Source organism: Hermetia illucens, chromosome 5 (assembly GCF_905115235.1).
Source record: "Hermetia illucens chromosome 5, iHerIll2.2.curated.20191125, whole genome shotgun sequence".
Lineage (NCBI taxonomy): Eukaryota > Metazoa > Arthropoda > Insecta > Diptera > Stratiomyidae > Hermetia > Hermetia illucens.
This window is the reverse complement of record NC_051853.1, coordinates 106,413,924-106,432,707: the sequence shown is the minus strand read 5'-3', so window position 1 is coordinate 106,432,707 and position 18,784 is coordinate 106,413,924. Positions and strand designations below refer to the sequence as shown.

Sequence of the window (18,784 nt, the reverse complement as noted above, 5' to 3'; positions counted from 1 at the left end):
CGAACTCATCTGGTATGCTTTACGATAACACTTCGTGCCAGAAGAACTCGTGCGCTGGGTTCAATTGCTCTACCACGATCCGAAAAGTAAAGTTCGAAATATGGCGGGTGTATCAAAACCGCTTCGTGTCTCTGTTGGTGTTCATCAAGGAAGCGTCCTCTCACCACTCCTCTTTGTTCTTGTTATGGACACCGTCACACGGGATATCCAACGTCCAGCACCCTACACACTGCTTTATGCAGATGATGTTTTCCTAGCATTTGATAGCAAAAATGATCTCGAGCAATGTATCTGAGTGTTGGTCAATGGAGACGAAGACGTTACGTGGAACTAGTGGCGTAACACGTTTTGATCGCATCAGAAATGAGGATATCCGCGATCGTGGAAAAGTTGCGAGAAGCGTTTTCGATGGTATGGTCACGCAATTCGTGCTAACGAGAATTCACTTGCCAAGATTAGTCTGAAGATCGAAATCGACGGTAAACGACCAAAAGGCAGGCCTAAACAACGGTGGCTGATACGCTGGATGGAGATTTAAAGGCTTCGACATTGCACCCAGATCAGGCATTCGATAGAGTTAAATGGCGAAACCAATCACGAGCCGACCCCGCTTGTGAAAAAAAAAACAAAAAAAGGAAAAACGGCGTATAGAACACAAAAAAAAATCATTTTGTTTTAAAACTGTTAAGACATACATTAGTTCTAAATGTTATTTTACATACTTTGTTAAACTACAATAAAATACAAATATGAAACTATCATTTAATTTTATAAGAAGCATAAGTGATTATGAATAGTTCCATACAGAATAGCTGAATAGAATATGTTAACGGCTGTAACGATTTCATGGTATTCATTCATTGCCTGCTTTAGCCCTTTCAACTGAGCTGCATTATCATTAAGCTATTCGATTGGCTAAACTGTATGTGAAGTTTCGTCAGCTGGTTGCAAGAGGAGTAACCTTACTCTCGTCCCTTTCAGGCACACATATGGTCCGCTGAACAGCTGAGAGGTTCGTCAATTTTCTTTCAAGTTTTTCGTTAAACTCGTGCATTTCCCAGTCTCTCTCTGCGCCGCACCCGTTTCTTCTAAAACACATTTTCCTGACAGCTCCCGTGTAGTACATAGCTCTCTTTCTGCCCTACACAGTTATCGTTCTTTGTCATCGCAGCCGTGTGCATTGTGCGTGTGGGTTTTTCATGTTCAGTTCGTGTCGCTTTGTTGCCAGCGCGCTTTCTCCGTTTCGACAGAGGTCCTCACTTCTTTCCGTGAAAACGCAATATCGAGAAAACTGATTTCGTGACCGCGAAGAAGTTTGAGGATTTTGGAAAGACGGCGTCTGCGATGAGTTGCGTGCAGCGTGAATCGGTGGAAGTGGTTTCGTTTCCCGGCCATACTCCCTGTTTCGTAAGTTTATAGTAGAAAATGAAAAAATCGCCAAATACTCGGACATTTCTGCACACGCACACTCGCACCCGATGCCAGTCGCGACGCTGTCATTTATAAAGTGATGAAAATTTGAGTTTTTTCTTTCCTGTTTATTTTCCGTTCTCTGAAGCGCGGAGACGAGTTGTGATAACCGAAAAGCGAAACCCAGATCGAAGGGAGCGCGCGAATCGGGTTTGTCAGAAACAAAGCTGTTTATTCAGTTCGGTTCCGAGCTCCGTCCGCCAGCTGCCCGCAACTTCCACATTTTCGTTTGCATCGACGTTCAGCGCCTAACGTCCCGTCCTCTGTCATTCTCTTGTTTTCGTGTGTGCAGTGACGTTTGCCAACTGCTCTTTTTCGGGGCGCTGTGCACTTTCAAGGGCCAACGAAGTATTCTAAGCCAGGCACCACGGCAGAATCCAGCAATCACGGCCAGTCGCAGTAAAAAGTGTTGGCGGAACTCGCGTCATCCCAGGACGACGACGTCGCTCCGCATCCGCCGAGCCTTTTGCCAGGACCTGCCGCGGCCACGAGGAAGTGTTGTCCGTCTCGCATCTTCAGCACCATTCTACGCTTCCTCTGGCTGATCTTCCGCTGCCTAAAGGTTTTTATAGCTCGGCTCCGCTTGGTGCCGGGCATGGCATCGAGTTGCTGCGGCACAAAAAAACAGAAATTGAATAATTATACGAACACTAACGGTAACGTAACTACAACAATGTCCGGCGGATCTTCAAGCGGCTATTCGGGGATGCATTCGAATCATCATTCGCATCAACATCATCGCCACCAGCAGCACGGCGACGAACAACACCGCGGCGGCTCTTCTTCAGCGATGGGACTGACGAACGGCCATCACGGGCAGCAGCTCAACGGGATCTGTCGCCCCATCTGCAATGGCTACGGCGACCAGGAGCAGATTGCCATCCCTGATATGTGTTTCTTTTGCTTCGAGGTGCTTTACTGTGAACTCAACAACATCGACGGACCAGCAGAGCCGCGCTTCACCAATGATCCCTAGTAATTATCCATTTGCAATACTGAGTTTCCAACCATTCTGAAGTATTCTCGTCAGTTTCACCCAACGTCCCACTCTCCGCGTCCCTCTAGGATGCGGTCCATTTCAAGCGTTCCACCATTTAACTGTGAACCTGTCACATTGAACTGTCATTCATCTGTCACAACATTGCATTGCAGAGAAAATGTTCTTACAGCCTCCAATTCTCGTTTTCCAAGAGTAAAATTCCGTTCAATGCAATGATGAAATATTGAACAACAAAGCAATGAAATCACTTCTGCTTTGGGTATGGTTCGGACACTCCAAACGCATAACAGTGAGTTACGAAATGGAGAGGAAAAAACACTGGCTCGCACTGTTTGGAAATAACCACAACCTTGAGCCGATTTCGATGCAAACTTCAGAGGTACAGTGTGTGCCACATAGCAAACGAAGTTTCTAAATTCGGAAGGTCACGTTTATTTCTTCTTTCAGAAAGTGGCCATAAATGCTCTGCGCGTCTGCTCTACGATGACGTTCATATAATTTTTTTTTAAAATAATTTCAGAATGAGATTAATACAGATCAAACCATGTAGGCGAGTGGGTAGGCTATTGGCCTCCTCGTGCCCCTTCTAGAAAGGATTTTATTTACTATATTCAATCCGAAATTGATGAAAGTTTACAATTATCAATCAATTGAGCGTGAAAATGAAGAAAATAAACCGGGTTGGGGTGTTTTCAGCCGTTGGTTAACGCATCTTAAGACAAAAGCAAGCATTTTGATGGAGCTTAAATATCAATTTACACTATAGCTTACTTCCCGTTTTCCGTTCATCCCCGAGGCAGGCTTGTTTTCGGCTATTTCGCTTTGCAAAACTTTTTTTTGGTATTTTATTTGCTAATGATATGGTGACTAGGCGAATCTAGACTTTCCAGGCTACGTTATTTCCCTAGTAGTATGCCTCCACCCTGTAAGGGCAGGAACAACTAGTATAATATACAGAGCATTCTCGTTTCAGTCTCCTTTGCGAACTGTGCATGTCGCGTCTCCAGTATATATTTCCATTATGTGCAAATACTTCCGTAGGAAACAGCAACCGGTTGTTAGACTTACCATTGTTCTCGTTTTGATTGGAGAATTGCTTCCATTTTGATTCGCGTCCCTTTGCCAATTCCTTATGCAAGGTTTGGTTCTACGAATGGTGATAGAAATGTTTCTTTCATTGCTCGCCAATAACTTTATGTTCCGCTAACCCCTTCAATTTTCTTCTTCCTTAATTGTCAGTTCCTTAACGTTTCGCTGGCATTTCTACACCTTTCTAGATTTTGTTTGAGGTACAAGGGCCGGAAATAGAGAATATGAATTTTAGCATGTCTGGACTTCTTCCATAGATGCTTCAAATACATAGCTTTATAGCATTTGCTATGCTATTCCCATGATCCATTTGCGTAACATATTACCTGATTTCTCAGATGGCCGTCTGTGCAGGAATTCCAATCTTTGCTGATAATTGAGATCCTCATACATGTAAAAGGGGGGTGTAAAATTTTTTTTCATTAAATATTGTCATCTGGGGTATCAAATGAAAGGTCTTAATTAGTACTTTTCGAAGCCGGTCTTAGTTTTGAGATTTGTTAAAAAAGCGGGGAGGGGTGGAAAATGATGATTTCTCTAACAAAACCATTCTCAGAAACTACCCAACCAAAAAATCTGAAAGCTTCAAAATATTCTCCATATTGATATCTGTTCAAATTAAGTTAATAATAGTATATTACCATATTTTTAGGAAAATTGAGTAAAACTCCCCTTAAGTTTACCTCAGAGTTATAAAAGTAGTAGTAGTACAAAATATAATATGGAGCATATTATCTCCAAGTTTGATCGAAATCATACTATTAGTAACAAACTTACCGTAGCTCAAAGCTGTCTTTATCGTGTAAATTTACTACCCAAAGTACTAAATCTGACATGCTAAATGCATATACATAACGCACTACGTACAAATGGGATAATTTGACACTCGAATATACTCACAGAAGAAGCAAAAAAAAAGCTTTCACACCTAAAGCGCCCAGCTTCCGGTTTCCCGACTTTGTCGTGGTCAGATTGCTTATTCCACTTGCATTTTGTATCCAGTATTACCCCCAGATACTAGTCCTAGCTGCTCTCCAGGAGGAAGGAATGAGAGAATGTAGGCCAGGAGATTGGCTTTTGTTGGAATTTATTGTAACAACTTTTTTTTAAATACATAGCTCATTGAATACCCTCTGAGTAGTTTTACAGACCTAATACTCTGACATGTTTTGTGAACCCACCTAGTTATTTACTACAAGATCCCACAATAAAGAATACAGAACTTCTTGCGGGCATCCCGTGCATATAACGGTGTACATGATCTTATTACATAAGTGCATTGGGCCAGCTTGCGTTAATAAGGAAATCCAGACATCCCGATTTTGCGCCAAAGTCCACCAATTCGGTGTCCCTAAAAGCTGTCTAGCGTCCTGACCTATGATATTGCTCTATCTGAGGCAGGGTTTTCCACATCTTCTTTTTCTACCATAGATATTGCCCTTATAGACTTTCCGGGCTGGTTCATCCTCTCCCCTACGGATTAGGTGACCCACCCACCCAACCTGTTGAACCGGATTTTGTCAAGAACCAAAAAGTCGTGGTGTCGCTCATAGATTACGGCGTTATTTTTTAGCCAGAGGATTCTTCTCTCGAACGCGGCCAACAATTCTCAATTTTTCTTGCTAAGAACTCAGGTCTCCGAGAAGGACTAGCAAGATTATTGTCTTGTACAATAAAAGCTTTGGCCCTATGGTGAGACGTTTAGAACACAATTTTGAAATTGGCTCTGTTGGCCGCTAACAACCGCGGATTTCATCGTCAATTTTTATCGGTTGTGATTTTCGACCCTAGTCAGAAGAAATTTTTAGCAATCTTAAAGTTGTAGTCTCCTATCTTTATTGTTCTCGTTCGACCAGTGCGATTCGATGTTTTTGGTTCCTTGATTTTTGGTGTTGACGTTGCCACAATATACTTCGTCTTGCCTTCATTCATTGGATGAAGGCGGACTTTACATCTCGGGTTGTTCTTTCCAGGCCAGTAGTTGGGTGGACTTGAAGAGGATGGTGTCTCTTACATTAACATCTGCACCACGGATTACTTTTTCCAGGGCCAGGTTAAAGAGGATGCATGATAGGCCATCCTCTTATCTTAGACCGTTGTTTATGTCGAGAGTGATCTTATCAATTTCGTCGAGATACCGAATTCTCTCATGGCCGTGCACAGTTTAACCCTGGCTATGCTATCATAAGCGGCCCTAAAGTCGATGGTGATGTTGTTGGTTTGCTTACAGTGAAGCCTCTCTAGTATGGGTCGTCTTCAGTTGGCGGGACCTTCAACTCGCCGATATACTGTTCATCAAATACTCAACCCATCGCTCCAATATGCCCATCCTGTCAGAAATCAGATTCCCTCCTTGCTTCGATAGGATGACCATTCAGGCGCCTTGTGCGGCTGCTCCCTATTCTCCTCGAGTTCATAGACTTGTTGGTTCTCTCAAGCTTCCCTTTTTTGTCTATGAAATCGCTTCTCACTCGACGGAGTTCGTGATAAGCCTCTACGCGTGCCCGCGTTCTTTAAAAATGCAGCATTATCCGATAGGCAACATTCTTCCGTTCTGTTATTAGCTACCTTCATCGTCGAACCAGTCGCTCAGATCTTATTTAGGTCTGGGGCCAAGTATGCTTGTTGCCATATCAATGATAACGCTCTCCAGGTGATTGTGAAAATCATTTATTGATGGTTTGTTTCCAGGACATCTGTTAGCTGCGATTATTGCAGTATCAATTTCCCTCTTATAGGTGTTACGGAGGTCTTTGTTGTGGATGGCTTCATTATTCAGTCTCTCCTGATTGTCAGCAAATTGTTGGCGTCCATTTAGTACTTTCTAAACCATACCTTCTGAAAGCTGATATCATTAGTTCAAAATAGGTATTATCAAAAGCCCCTATTGTGTCTATTAGGATGACCATCATCCTGAAAAACTATTGCCACTTTTGATGGATATAGTGGACCTATCACAACTATGCTCTATCATTAAATCATATAACTGATAGGAATTTTAGGACGTCACCTACCTCTCAATGCGCCACTATTTCGTCTGGTAAATAGTAGACTTCGAAGTGTAGTTATCTACTGCAGCTCCTCAGTTTCAATAGGTGGTAATTTAGTCTACAACGACCAGTGAGTACTACAGGGGGTATTACCCCTGTAATATTAAATAATTGGTGAGATTTAGAATATCCTCCTCAGAAGCTCTTTATATTGGTCCATTTCTAGTAAATCCGCTCTTCACCGAAATAGCGCAACTACAATGTCGTTCTTTCTTTCATTTAACACGAATAAGAAAAAGAAGAAGGGCATAGCGCGGCAATCAAAGAGTCAGCCATTCCGGGATAATTTCATTGCACACAGTCAACAATGGAGCCCTTTCACTGCAGTCAAATATTCATGAAGATTTTCAGCTTTCGAATAACAATGGTGGCTACTTTGCATATGCTATTCTCATATCCCCACATAAAGTTCGTTGACTCCGTGGGCGAAAACGATACTTCCTAGTTGTTCAAATTGTTCGGCATCTTCAGTATTGTGCCCATTAATGAAGATAGGTAGAATGTGATGAGCAGTAAGACCAAGAACCTTGATTGTCATAGTATTTATCTTCAGTTCGACTCTGTCTCCTTCTCTAAACCAGGTGTCATTTGGCAAAACCCCAAGACTTGGTGAGAGTGCAGATATGTGGGGTTTATTTAAATGTTGCAAAAATATGTCACAATCCACTGAGTTTACATCACCAATAACAAAAAGAAATAATATCAGCACCAGAAAACATTCCTGACTTCTTTGGATTTCAAATTCAATGCAGCACATATTTTGCACCGTTTGCTCTGATATAAGCTTTTAAAAATGTCGGAAGTCGGTTTTTTAGTAAAAGCGGAGAACGTTTTCTATTTTCACATATCTGAAGGATTCCTTTCCTTTTCTAAATAATTACAAAAACTGTTTGTATCTGATTTGATAGACTTGCATTTTCCATCTTTATTTTTGTTTTCATCGATATCGTTATAACTAAAACCTGTGCATTTCGGTCGTTCATTAGAGCAAAATCGTATAAAAATTCATCAATTTATAGTGTAGGGAGATAAACCTCGTGGATTTTTTTTAGTAAGTTACTTCCACCCGAATTTTTATCGAGAACCAGGACTGAATTACACTTATTTCTCTAATTTATCCGCAACTCCAGTATTGTAATTAAAATTTATTGGATTAAGTTTCGCCAGCTCTACCCCTGCTTTCGGATTATGAATTAACGAAAAATATATTTGACGAGCATACATTGTGTAATGCTGGAAGTCAACATTGCATTTAAGGGTTCTGATTTACAAAGTATCCAACACGACCGTGTTTTATACAATTTGCTGACCAACAAAATTTCATAAAGGATGCAGAACTAACATGTCGGAAAATTGTTTAGTAGATGGCAAAACGTGATTAAGAAAGGAACATGTAAAATGCCTTACTACCCTGATCGATAGGTCGATTCGTTAAGAAGGTATAAAGCACTATACTTGACCTATTTCCATTTTCTCGAACGAATTTGTTCATACATTTTTCGAGCGTTTGATCGCTCACTACAATGTGAAGTCTGAACAGTACTTAACGTATGCACTCGTAAATTGGCACATGTGAACGAATGGTGCTGTTGTATCGACTTAACTTTGTCGATTGAGAAATTAACGAAGACTGGTCTACATTAAATTCAACTAATCGTCCATTGCAATAATTTTCATCTTTAAGCAAGCCATAAAGGTGTTATTAAGGTGAGGTTTTGTGAATTCCTTTCACAACTTTTCATATGCCGGTAATTGAAAAAAATAAAATTGCTTACCATTTCTTAACGTCAATTTACTGAGAGTGGGGAGTACTGCATTTTAGCGCTTTCTATTCCCACGAGTACACATGAATACTGCCTCCTCATATAGCGTCCTATTTTATAATCTATATTACCTCACATTCTATATTTCCAAAATGAACTAATACTTTACTGTATCAGCGTAGCCAGGCTGCCCAACTATACAAATTGATGGATTCCTTCAATGATGTGGATGTCATGACCTCTCAAATTGAAATCAGCACTTTGTTGGCATTTAAGTTCAGTCGATTCTCCCTCATTTCTTCTCCAAATCCAAAGCATTTTGACCAAGGACCATGACTTCGTGAAAAAGCAAGCAAATATCAATAACGTAATAGAAGTTTTTGACGACAGACGAAATAGTCTGTTGAAGCCCACCACGTCTTTCGGATAAGGTAACATAGAAAACGTAAGCGGTAAGGAGAAGAAATAATATCGATGATAGTATGCAGCCCAGGCGATCTTGGTTTTGGAATTCAAATTCTTCCCAGATATTACCTCGATTAATATAATAATCGTTGGCGCAACAATCCATATTGGATCAGGGCCTTGAAGTGTGTTAGAGCGCTTCATTCAAGACCGTAACGGTACACTACAGAACACTGTAGGAGGCAATGTGGTCAGCATTGCGCTCGCCCGAGATTATTACCCTGATTTGACTCAGGTACTCATTCACAGCTGAGTCGACTGGTATCCGACGTCAAGTCACGATACAAATCCCACTGCCACCAGCGAGATTTGAACCGCGGCCTTCCGTATGACAACCCAGTGCTCTAACCGCTGAGCTATCCGGACACTCGATTAAGCACGAGATATTGTGCCGTTATATATCACTCTTTTGTGACTCTGGAATGCCTCCTGCTCCAGTCACACTCCCTTTTGACGCTATCCAAAGCTTTCTCAAAGTCGATGAAGAGCAGGTGAATCGCAGATCTGATTTATTCACACAAAGCGGCCTGTTCGTCACTGATGTACTTCTTCGGGATCTCAACAATCATCCCCTTCTAGTAGCTATGCAGAAACTAGATTTTGTCCGAGAAGATTGTCAAGTCCATCCAAGTTTATCTTTACTTAGAGGAACGCGATAAAGTGCTCCTTCCATTTTCTAAGCTGGTCCTAACCATGTGGACTCGACTTTTGCGCCAGTTGCTGCTACCTTAACTAGTGTAATGCTAAACTTTCTTTTGTCCCGTCGCTCACACTACTCCGCTTCACAGGATTTGTCATGATAGCGGAGCGCATCGTGTTTGTCATCACACAGCGAAAAGTGAAATTTTCAGTTTCTTATGTTCATCGACCCGCTTCCACAGTTAGCCAGGTTTTATGACGTCTCTTTATCATAAGTGACTTTTTGGGAGAGTTACAAACGCTAAAAAGGCTCACGAAGTGAAGTCCATAGTAACTCATAATTTTTCGGGAATAGTGAAATCATTTCTAAATTTTCACTTATTCGAATAATATATTAACTATTTAAAAAAAAACAAAGAGTATTTCAATTTTCCCAGATTATTCTCGCCACACTTTTGCCAGCAATAAGTGTTCCCTTTTGTATGTAGTGCTGGAGAAATATTAATATAGAAAATTTAGGACAAACTAGCTTAGAAGTTAGAAGTATTTTCAATCAACCGCTATTTATTTAATTTTAGTCCGTTATTCGTCACATGGAAAATTGGCCGAGATAAACGTTTGCGTGGATGCATTGGAACATTCACTGCGATGCATCTTCATGCTGGCCTTAGAGAATATGCCATAACTAGTGCTCTAAAAGATTCTAGATTCTCGCCCATAACGCGTGATGAGTTTCCAAGACTGACCGTATCTGTTTCAATTCTCCAGGTAACGTTTTCATATAATCATTTCATTGGGCTTTTGAATAATTCTCGATTCAATTCTGTTTTGCAGGGCTTCGAAGAAGCTCGCGGCTATTTAGATTGGACCTTAGGAATCCACGGAATTAGAATAGAATTTTTAAATGAGCGTGGGTGTAAGCGGACAGCTACTTATTTGCCTCAAGTTGCAACCGAACAAGGTGAGTGAAGAGAAATTCTACATTCCACAAGTAACCAGAAGGTTAAAGGTAGGATCTTATTGAATGATTAACCTAAATTATTTTGAGATTGAAAAACAAATTAGAATTGGACGCTTATAGTTTGTAGTATCTGCAGTTCGCTTTTTGAAAATATTGGTAGACCGATGTCCAAATGCATTGACATTACTTTCGTTCAACGATATACACGTTCACCACCACGATATTTACGATGTTTGACTAATCGTCGAAAATTCAACTCTAATGCTTTCAAACTGTAACTGCTAATCTCTGGTATCACTGATTATTTTTTTGTAAATTTTCGCTATATATATTTTGACAATAACATTTATAGAAATAACTAACCTATATATAGGGAATCAAGTTAGACGCGAAGTATTAAAGACAAAAGCGTAATTATAGCAATTATTTTTACAAGCCGACTCCGTTTGTGAACAGGACGAAAGCTAAAGAAAAAAAGAATAGCAATTAATTTTACTGCACGTCACAAAATAAATATTATATAGTGGCCACCCCATGTAGGCCCCTGTCTTTACTTGACATATCGTTGATCGAACAGGAAAACATATTCTCTTTGTTTAGGCACACGATCCAGAAGCAAAGCCTAGATGGAATTCACAGCTTTTGTCGGCCATAGGTTTAGTCTAGTTAGAGTCTGACTTCGGTGTTTAGACCAATCTTGACTAGTGAATTCTCGTCAGTGTGAACTATATGTCTATACCATCGAAGATGTTTCTCTCACAATTTTTCCACAATGCGTGCTAGCACATCTCGATAGCGGATGCCCCCATTTCTCCCGTTCATTGTCTTTGTTCGTCGGCTAGCACTCAGAAACATAGAGAGAAACGAGGCAAATAACAATCCGGTAGATTTTCGTTTTGAAATGTTCGTTGATATATCGATTCTAACACAAATTCACCCAAGTTGCGCTGATCCGTGAAACAATTTCACAGTAGACGTTGGCTTTTTGAAATTGGTCGTCAAAAGCCTGTTTTATTCATATTCAGTTAGAGATCGTACTGAACCTTTGCGCAAATTGCTCGTGATCAGCTTTGCTGTGAGATGCTAAGAAAGCTTTATCTGTGCCTCGGGAATATCCTTGGATATCCACGCCGGTTCACTTGGCGGGGTGAGCAACGATCCTATCGTGAAATGAACTCAGTATGAGCCTCACAAATACATCTATGCATACTTAAGTCTGGATGGAAGAAACTCGATGGTGTGGCGCAAAGAAGTACAACACATAAACGTATTAGATTTGGTGTAAAGATTACCATCTCCGAATTTTTGAGCAATTTGATGACCAGCTGATCAAGATCAACATAATTTCATCTGACGACTCGCCGCAAAGAGGTGGACCTATTGTGGAAAAAGGCTTCTTTTAGCTACAAGGTGAGACAAAAATCTGTAAGGTGCATGCCAACAATGAGATCATTATTGCGGATGGCAACCCGGTAACCGGTACCAAGGAGAAAAAATGATAGGAGGCGTATCGCCGATTTTGCAGACACTCACGACCTGACAGATATTAAATGTTTGTTTTGGAAGACGACGTCCTTTTCCCACTATCACTAACAGTGAAGTCGTTCCCTATGGAAAAATTGCATCCCAACATCGGCCATCGATTGTTGAGTTATGCGTCCAAACGCAGTTGAAACAATGCATGAAGCGCACTGGCCCGCAAAATGTTGAATAATAACCATTCTGGGACTGCCGATCAGCACAAGCGTAGGGGATCCATGGAAGCGAACCAACGATCAACAACAATTCACAGAGCGGCATACGGAGTTACTAAGCCCTGTAGACTATTTTTCGATCGTGATATTTGAATTTGGGCAACAATTTCCAAATGCAGTTCCTTGAGGAGAAATTTCTCCATCAGCCGTGAGGAAGTGAAACTAGGGAAGTCATTTCTGGTGCTAGTATTTTTTTATTTCACTACTGACGGGCGAGCCGTACTGAATAGATGGTAAATACTTCGAGCTCATATTAATAGAAGAATTTTCTCATCCACCATTACCACAATCACAGCTTCGGATCAATTTCGCTATCAATGCCACAGAAGTTGGAAAGCCACTGAGGTCTAGAAAACGAAGAATTGGAAAGTATGAAAGCTTTATTTCAACGCAAACAAAAATTTAATCGAAGTGAAGACCATTACAATTTAGACACTTTTACCAACGGAAAATAAGCTTATTATATCCAGTTAAATAAAATTTGGAAGTTTTGGAAGCGATAAAATTGTTAGTATCGCCTTGAGACCCTGTAAAAGGTGGATAGGCGAGTATGAAGAAGTATGCACAATGTCAATGCGCAACTCGTTCAAGTCCTGAAGCACTATCGGTGCTTTTCTGTTAACCAATACCGGGTACCCATGCTAAAGTTCCCCGTGCATTTCGACGATTTGTTGGTTCTTCTTTCCCGTAATTGTTTCACCAAGTTTCAAAAAGCTTTGATGCATAAGAGAGGCAGAAAACTACGGAACTGTCATGATCATCTTCTAACGAAACTTTGGATTCGAAAAGTGCAGTGCAGCTTCAATTCGCTGACCAACGCCGGTTGACATAAAGGACTTTATTTTCACAGTATATTTCAACACAATCGAAAAACTAATCGTTGAGCAAAGACGCGACTTTTTTTCAATTTTTGGCCGAATTCGTGTCATATGATTGACTTCGACTTAGACCCTCAATTATGCATCATCACCTTAAAGCTTTATTCATCGCCACGCAATTTTCGAACAATTATTGTGCATACATTCATTAATGGTTCACTCCCAACCACAATGCTAATATCCGGTCTTTTCCGCGCTAGTTGGAACAGAAACCGAGCTTTTCCTGTCTTCGTTTCCAAAGATCAGAGAAGAATAGGCAAATTTATTCTAGCGGAAATTTTATGAACTACATTGAGTGAAAAATTGACTTTAAAATAACGTACAAAAGTTAAGACAAATAAATGCCGGCATTTAGAATTAAAATACCAAAGACAACAAGAACTTCCAACGATCTAATATCATTAATTAAGTTTTGATTTGTCAAAAATAGCTATGCAGAAATAGCATCATAAATAGGGCGCCGCTATCTTTCTTAAGGAGGAAAAGGGTCTAGAGACAGGAATTTGCCCGCTTGATTATTGTAACGGATTTTAATTTGTCGCGATTCGAATAACAAAATTTAGAATGTGACAAACACACTAAAATCGCCTCGTCTGGGTTCACCAAAGGCCCTTCCGTTACTCTTAATTCTTGTCATGAACATCGATATGTGGGAAAACAGGGGATGCGCTAAACAAATTATATTTTCTGGCATTTTACAACAAAGCTGATCTCGAACAACTCGTCTGGTTGATGCTCTCAACCAAAAATTGATTTCGTTCGACGCATTAACAAACGCCTACCTAAATCTAAAGTCTACCGCAGTATCGTTAACCCGTCCACTATCTGTAATTGTTAGTGTTTGGCAGCCACCAAACAAAAAAACCAACCTTGTGGTTATGGAGACGAGATTGTTGCACCAAGCTGAAAAAGCAACTTCGATATTATGAATATATTAGTAGATAGGAAACAATCCAGAGGCCGGCCACTGATTTGGATGATTTGGAAATTCCATCCCGTCTAAACTTACGACGGAAAAGAGTGTGGAGTTCCAACCCAATGCATTTTGAACCATTATGTTTCGAAAAAATCATAATCTAAGCTTTGTTACCGGATTACTAGCTATGTTGTGCACTACTTCTACTGCTCCACAAATATGCCCTCGCTTTGTAAAACAACATTAAATCTAAAATTTCTGGACGCCAGCAATGAATAGTTGAATTCAAAGACGATTCGAAATTCAAAGGATGCATTGGTTTGATAACGGCCTCGTCTCTAAAATACTGGGGGTCCACAAGTACACCGTGAAGAAATTCGTTTTCTAAAAAGAAATGTGGATGATAAAAAGAAGAGACCATACACACTTTGCACAGAAACGAAAAAAGATCCGAATGCTGATCGGAAATAAGGAGTAGACACGCAAACAGTGAAGAAAGGATTGCATGCATTCGTGGGCGTCTTTAAACAAGTGCTGAGGCGAATTGTACAAAGGTACATCTGATCAACCAAATAGGAAGACAACGTGAGAAGTTTTTATTTTCCAAAAAAACATGGGCGATCGTCTGAACTTCTGTCGGAAGCTTGACTTGGCCGATGATAACGCCCTTGATGGAACTCCTACTACCTCCTAATCGACAGAACAGAACAGCGAAAACGAGCGATCCCGGGAGTATTCTCACTAAGCAACAGAATCAAAGCCAAAGTCATAATAGCTGATAAAGTAAGTAGTCGTGGAAAATTCGACTACACTTTGTCACAAAATTCCTCAATAATTTTTATCAATTTGTGGACAGTAAGGAGGCAATTTTGATGCTGGATGGAGCTCAAACATTCAGTTTAGACAAGTTGCTTTTGTTTGTTTGGACAGATTGGCCTGACAACCTTTCTGACATTAATCCAATAGAAAATATGTGTTCCAGGTTGGATACAAAATGGGACACAATTTCGGCAGTGGATCTGAAAATATAGTAAATTTTAGACTGTATAAAAAAATGGAGGAAATCACACTTCTTATTTCCATATTATATACATATTAGGTTTACCGGAAAGTTCCGTTCATTTTGGTTACAACAAATTTCAACAGGTATATGTTCTTTTTAACACTAAATGTTTACACACTGATCTATCGAATGAACTAAAGTGAAGATGATTAATGTTAGCTTTAAGTGGATCGCGATCTTGTAATGATGGTTATTGATAAGGCGCATTTACACCACTGTATTTTATACGAATTTCAATAAGGAAGAAATACTTCGGAAGCGTATAGAAATTTATTTAAAGTGTTTGGTGAAGGTAAAGTTTGTGGCAGAACATGCAGAAGATAGTTTCAAAAATTGGAATCGGATAAGCCACGCTCTGGGCGACCATCTTTAATTGACTCTGTTAGAGGAAAATCCTTTTCTGACAAGATCGGAAATCATGGAAAAGCCCAATTTAATTCATCAAACTATTTCGTACCATATCCGGAAAATAGGATTGGTGTGGAAATATTCGAGATGGATGCCCTATGAATTAAGTGAGAAAAATTTGAATGATTACATGCCCATCTTTGGATGCACGGTTCAAAAGTGAACCTTTCTTGGATCGACTCATAACTGGGAATGAAAAGTAGATTACATCGTAAGGAAAAGAGCACATTGTTATCCCGGACAGCGTGCTCCCTCTACCTCTAAACCGAACTTGATCTTGAATAATAAAATGTTGTGTATATGATACGAAATTCGAGGATCGATACATTAGAAGCTGCTGAACTGAGAGTTAAATTCGGAGAGGTACTACTAGCAGTTTGCTAATTTAAAAACAGCACTTCAAGAAAGGAAGTCGGCCATGTTCAATAGGAAAGACGTCATAATGTTACATGATAATGGCAGGCCACATGGTGCTTCAGCAACTGGTTGAAAACTGGAAGAGTTAGGTCGGGAAATTCTGCCGCATACACCATATTACCTACCACTTGTTTCTGTCCTTGCAAAATTTCAAAAACGCGGAGGATGTTCGACAAGCACTTTTCGTCTTCAGGGATAAGATGTTTTTTTTTTAAAAATAGGATATACAAATTGCCATGAAGCTAACAAAAAGTGATACAAAATTGAATTATTCAATAACGTTTATTATTTTGTTTTATTACAATAAACCGACAGAACTTTCGGGTAGACCTAATATATTATTAACCCATTATGTGTCCTTTATAATAAAGCCGAGAAATGTCCCCAGTCTATAGTTATGAAAGCTACGGTTTCATTCACTGAAACGTATGCATTTTCGATATCGTAATTTAAATATTATAGATTATGGTCTTCGTGTATATGAAAAGTTAAACATATGTATATAGAAAAAATAAGCCTCCGCAATACTAAATAGTTTTTATCCCATAAATTAACCAATCCTCGTAGCCTGCTCTTAGTTTAGGTGTTCAGTTGTGCAACTCTTATAGTCAATTTATATTTATACATCATGTCATTCAATGCAATCAGTAATAATATGTACATATGCTGTATATTTACGAATATTTTCAGGCTGGACACAAACGGAAACAATAGATTCACTACTCCGGAAGGGTGGCTATCGTGCAGCAATCACTCCAGATATGCGTAAATCAATTAAATTAACACGTTATCGTTCGCAAGAAATACAAATGTGTTACAACGAATATCGTGAGATATTAGAACGTCAGGCGCAGTACGGAAAAGTGCAATGCTAGCGACAAATCAACTAAAATAATTTTAATAGTATAACCCGGTTTACACTTCAAGAACTTCAAAGTTTAAATGATTACATGAGGATTCATACAGAACAAAAATAATTGACGAATCAATTTGACATTAGTTTTAACTGAAAAAGTCCAATAATTTACAGTGGGAGTAAACTAGCATGAAATTAGAGAATGAAGGAACTAGCCTATCCCCCTCAAACAAACATTGCTTTGTTGAATTTCATTTTATTTAGTTTGGATTGCTTTCAAATGTTTTATATTTTCGTTGGTGTTCTTTTTTTCATGCAATTTATTTGCATTTGATTTTTAACCATTTTAGCAAATAGAAAAACGTAAATTTATTTTAAGAAAGGCATACGCTGGTATCTGGAATCTTTAACAAGAAATGGATTGCTTAACTAAGCGAAAACATATTAGAAAAGTTAAGAGATGATTGTAAATGGTTTTGCAGAATGTCAGCTTTTATCTGAATGTATGATTTCGAGTAAACCATATATGGATGATCTAAAATCTCAACGTTATGATAATTTTGAGACATTCCAGCTGTAGAGAATTTCCAAGAATATTTGTTTGAAACGGCACTATTTTCTGAATCAATTAAATGCCAGTTTTAATATAGACTTAATCGCAATCAGTTGCTAAGTTAACGTCTGGCAATCAGCCAGACAACGAGACGCCGATGAATTAATCGAACGTTGAGAGCTTCTGTCTTCTTGGGATTCTGCAATATCATAGCCTTTGTCACTTCTCATCAAAAAGTTCTCTGTTATAAGTTTTATTTTTCTTTACAATTTAACATTTTTGCTGGATTTCCTTTTAACTTCGAAATAATTATACCTAAAACTGTACGAGAAAATCGGAAAGAAAAAACTGGTTTTTGTCTCATAAACTTGTGTATTCACTTCAATTTGTTGTTTATGTGACGGTGCAAAAGCCGAATTGGTTAAGCATCATCTTCTCAATCTTGTTATCCGGTGTTATTCATATTCATATTCATGATATTTGTGTTCGTCTTTGTATTATATGCCAGTTGCAGATTTGTCACGTGCATCGGATAAGTATGAAGTAACCACCATTATTACTTGAAAGCTCCCGATTTCCATCAACTCATGTCTACCTTGTATCATTGGAAAACTTTGTCGATGTTTGAACGTGCATCCGCGAACGTGTTGATCAAAGTCTAAAATGGAAGTGGATAGATCGCGCGTTAGGAGAGGAACAATTTCTCTTTTGCTATGCAATAGAACCCACTGCTTCAGAATAGATTGGTTGCGCTAGGGCTACTTACACCGGACAATCAAGGAAGAGTGTAAGCTTCTTCCCAAGTCGTGGAGGGAACTAAAGGAAGAACTGGAATCGATGGCTCGTATATATAATGCATGACCTGTGGTCTGAGGCTTAAGAATGAATTCAAAATCTTCCTTAACTAACTGCTAAGAGATAGAAATTTGTGGGCAGCAAATTTCAAAACTTTGCTGCTACCGGATAGAGACGTAACTTCACGACGACGACCTTTGACTATCGAAAATGTACTGCGATTTATTTCTGAAATGGGCGTACGCTCCTTGACAACGGTATCGAGGGTCCCCAGAATGCTCGCCATTTTCAACTCGAGCGATCCAGCGATATAAGCTGGACATCCTGGGCCTAAATAAAGTAAGATGGTGCGACTCTGGAGAGTACTCGTCTCCCTCTGACGGCAATGTGCTTTTGTACTGTGGAAAACCAACTGGTAGCAGACGTGAATCCAGTATCGGATTGTTCTGACTGACATTGACCACTTTGTGATCAGCACGGGCCTTCTGAGAATGCGTAACGTTTACGTTTGTTTGCGTATTGCGTCCGCCACTTTTCGTACGATCCACCAACCTCAACATCGGCAGGGGATGCATCTGTTGTGCGACTATGGGAGAACTACCTTGATGAGCCTAAGATTATCGATGAGCATTCGGCTGCCATCCGCACAGGTCGTCGATGCCACAAAATCTGACTGCGGAATTGTGGAAGCAGATCCATGAACGAAA

General features: G+C 39.7%; 1 protein-coding gene across 1 annotated transcript; it reads left to right on the top strand.

The window, feature by feature from the left end:
• The first annotated feature begins 1,062 nt into the window (after nucleotides 1-1,062).
• On the top strand, nucleotides 1,063-17,649 carry LOC119656530 (uncharacterized protein CG5902). The gene is made up of 4 exons (XM_038062875.1): nucleotides 1,063-2,445; nucleotides 10,055-10,244; nucleotides 10,311-10,437; nucleotides 16,564-17,649. Exons 1-4 carry the CDS (start codon nucleotides 2,066-2,068, stop codon nucleotides 16,746-16,748), a joined length of 882 nt encoding a protein of 293 aa, XP_037918803.1. The 5' UTR covers nucleotides 1,063-2,065; the 3' UTR covers nucleotides 16,749-17,649.
• The last annotated feature ends 1,135 nt before the right edge of the window (nucleotides 17,650-18,784 follow it).

Coding starts and splice junctions, on each gene's coding strand:
- LOC119656530 (XM_038062875.1), top strand. CDS start 2,066: ATGGCATCGAGTTGCTGCGGCACAAAAAAACAGAAATTGAATAATTAT. Junction 10,245..10,310: donor TATCTGTTTCAATTCTCCAG/GTAACGTTTTCA, acceptor TCTGTTTTGCAG/GGCTTCGAAGAAGCTCGCGG. Junction 10,438..16,563: donor TCAAGTTGCAACCGAACAAG/GTGAGTGAAGAG, acceptor GAATATTTTCAG/GCTGGACACAAACGGAAACA.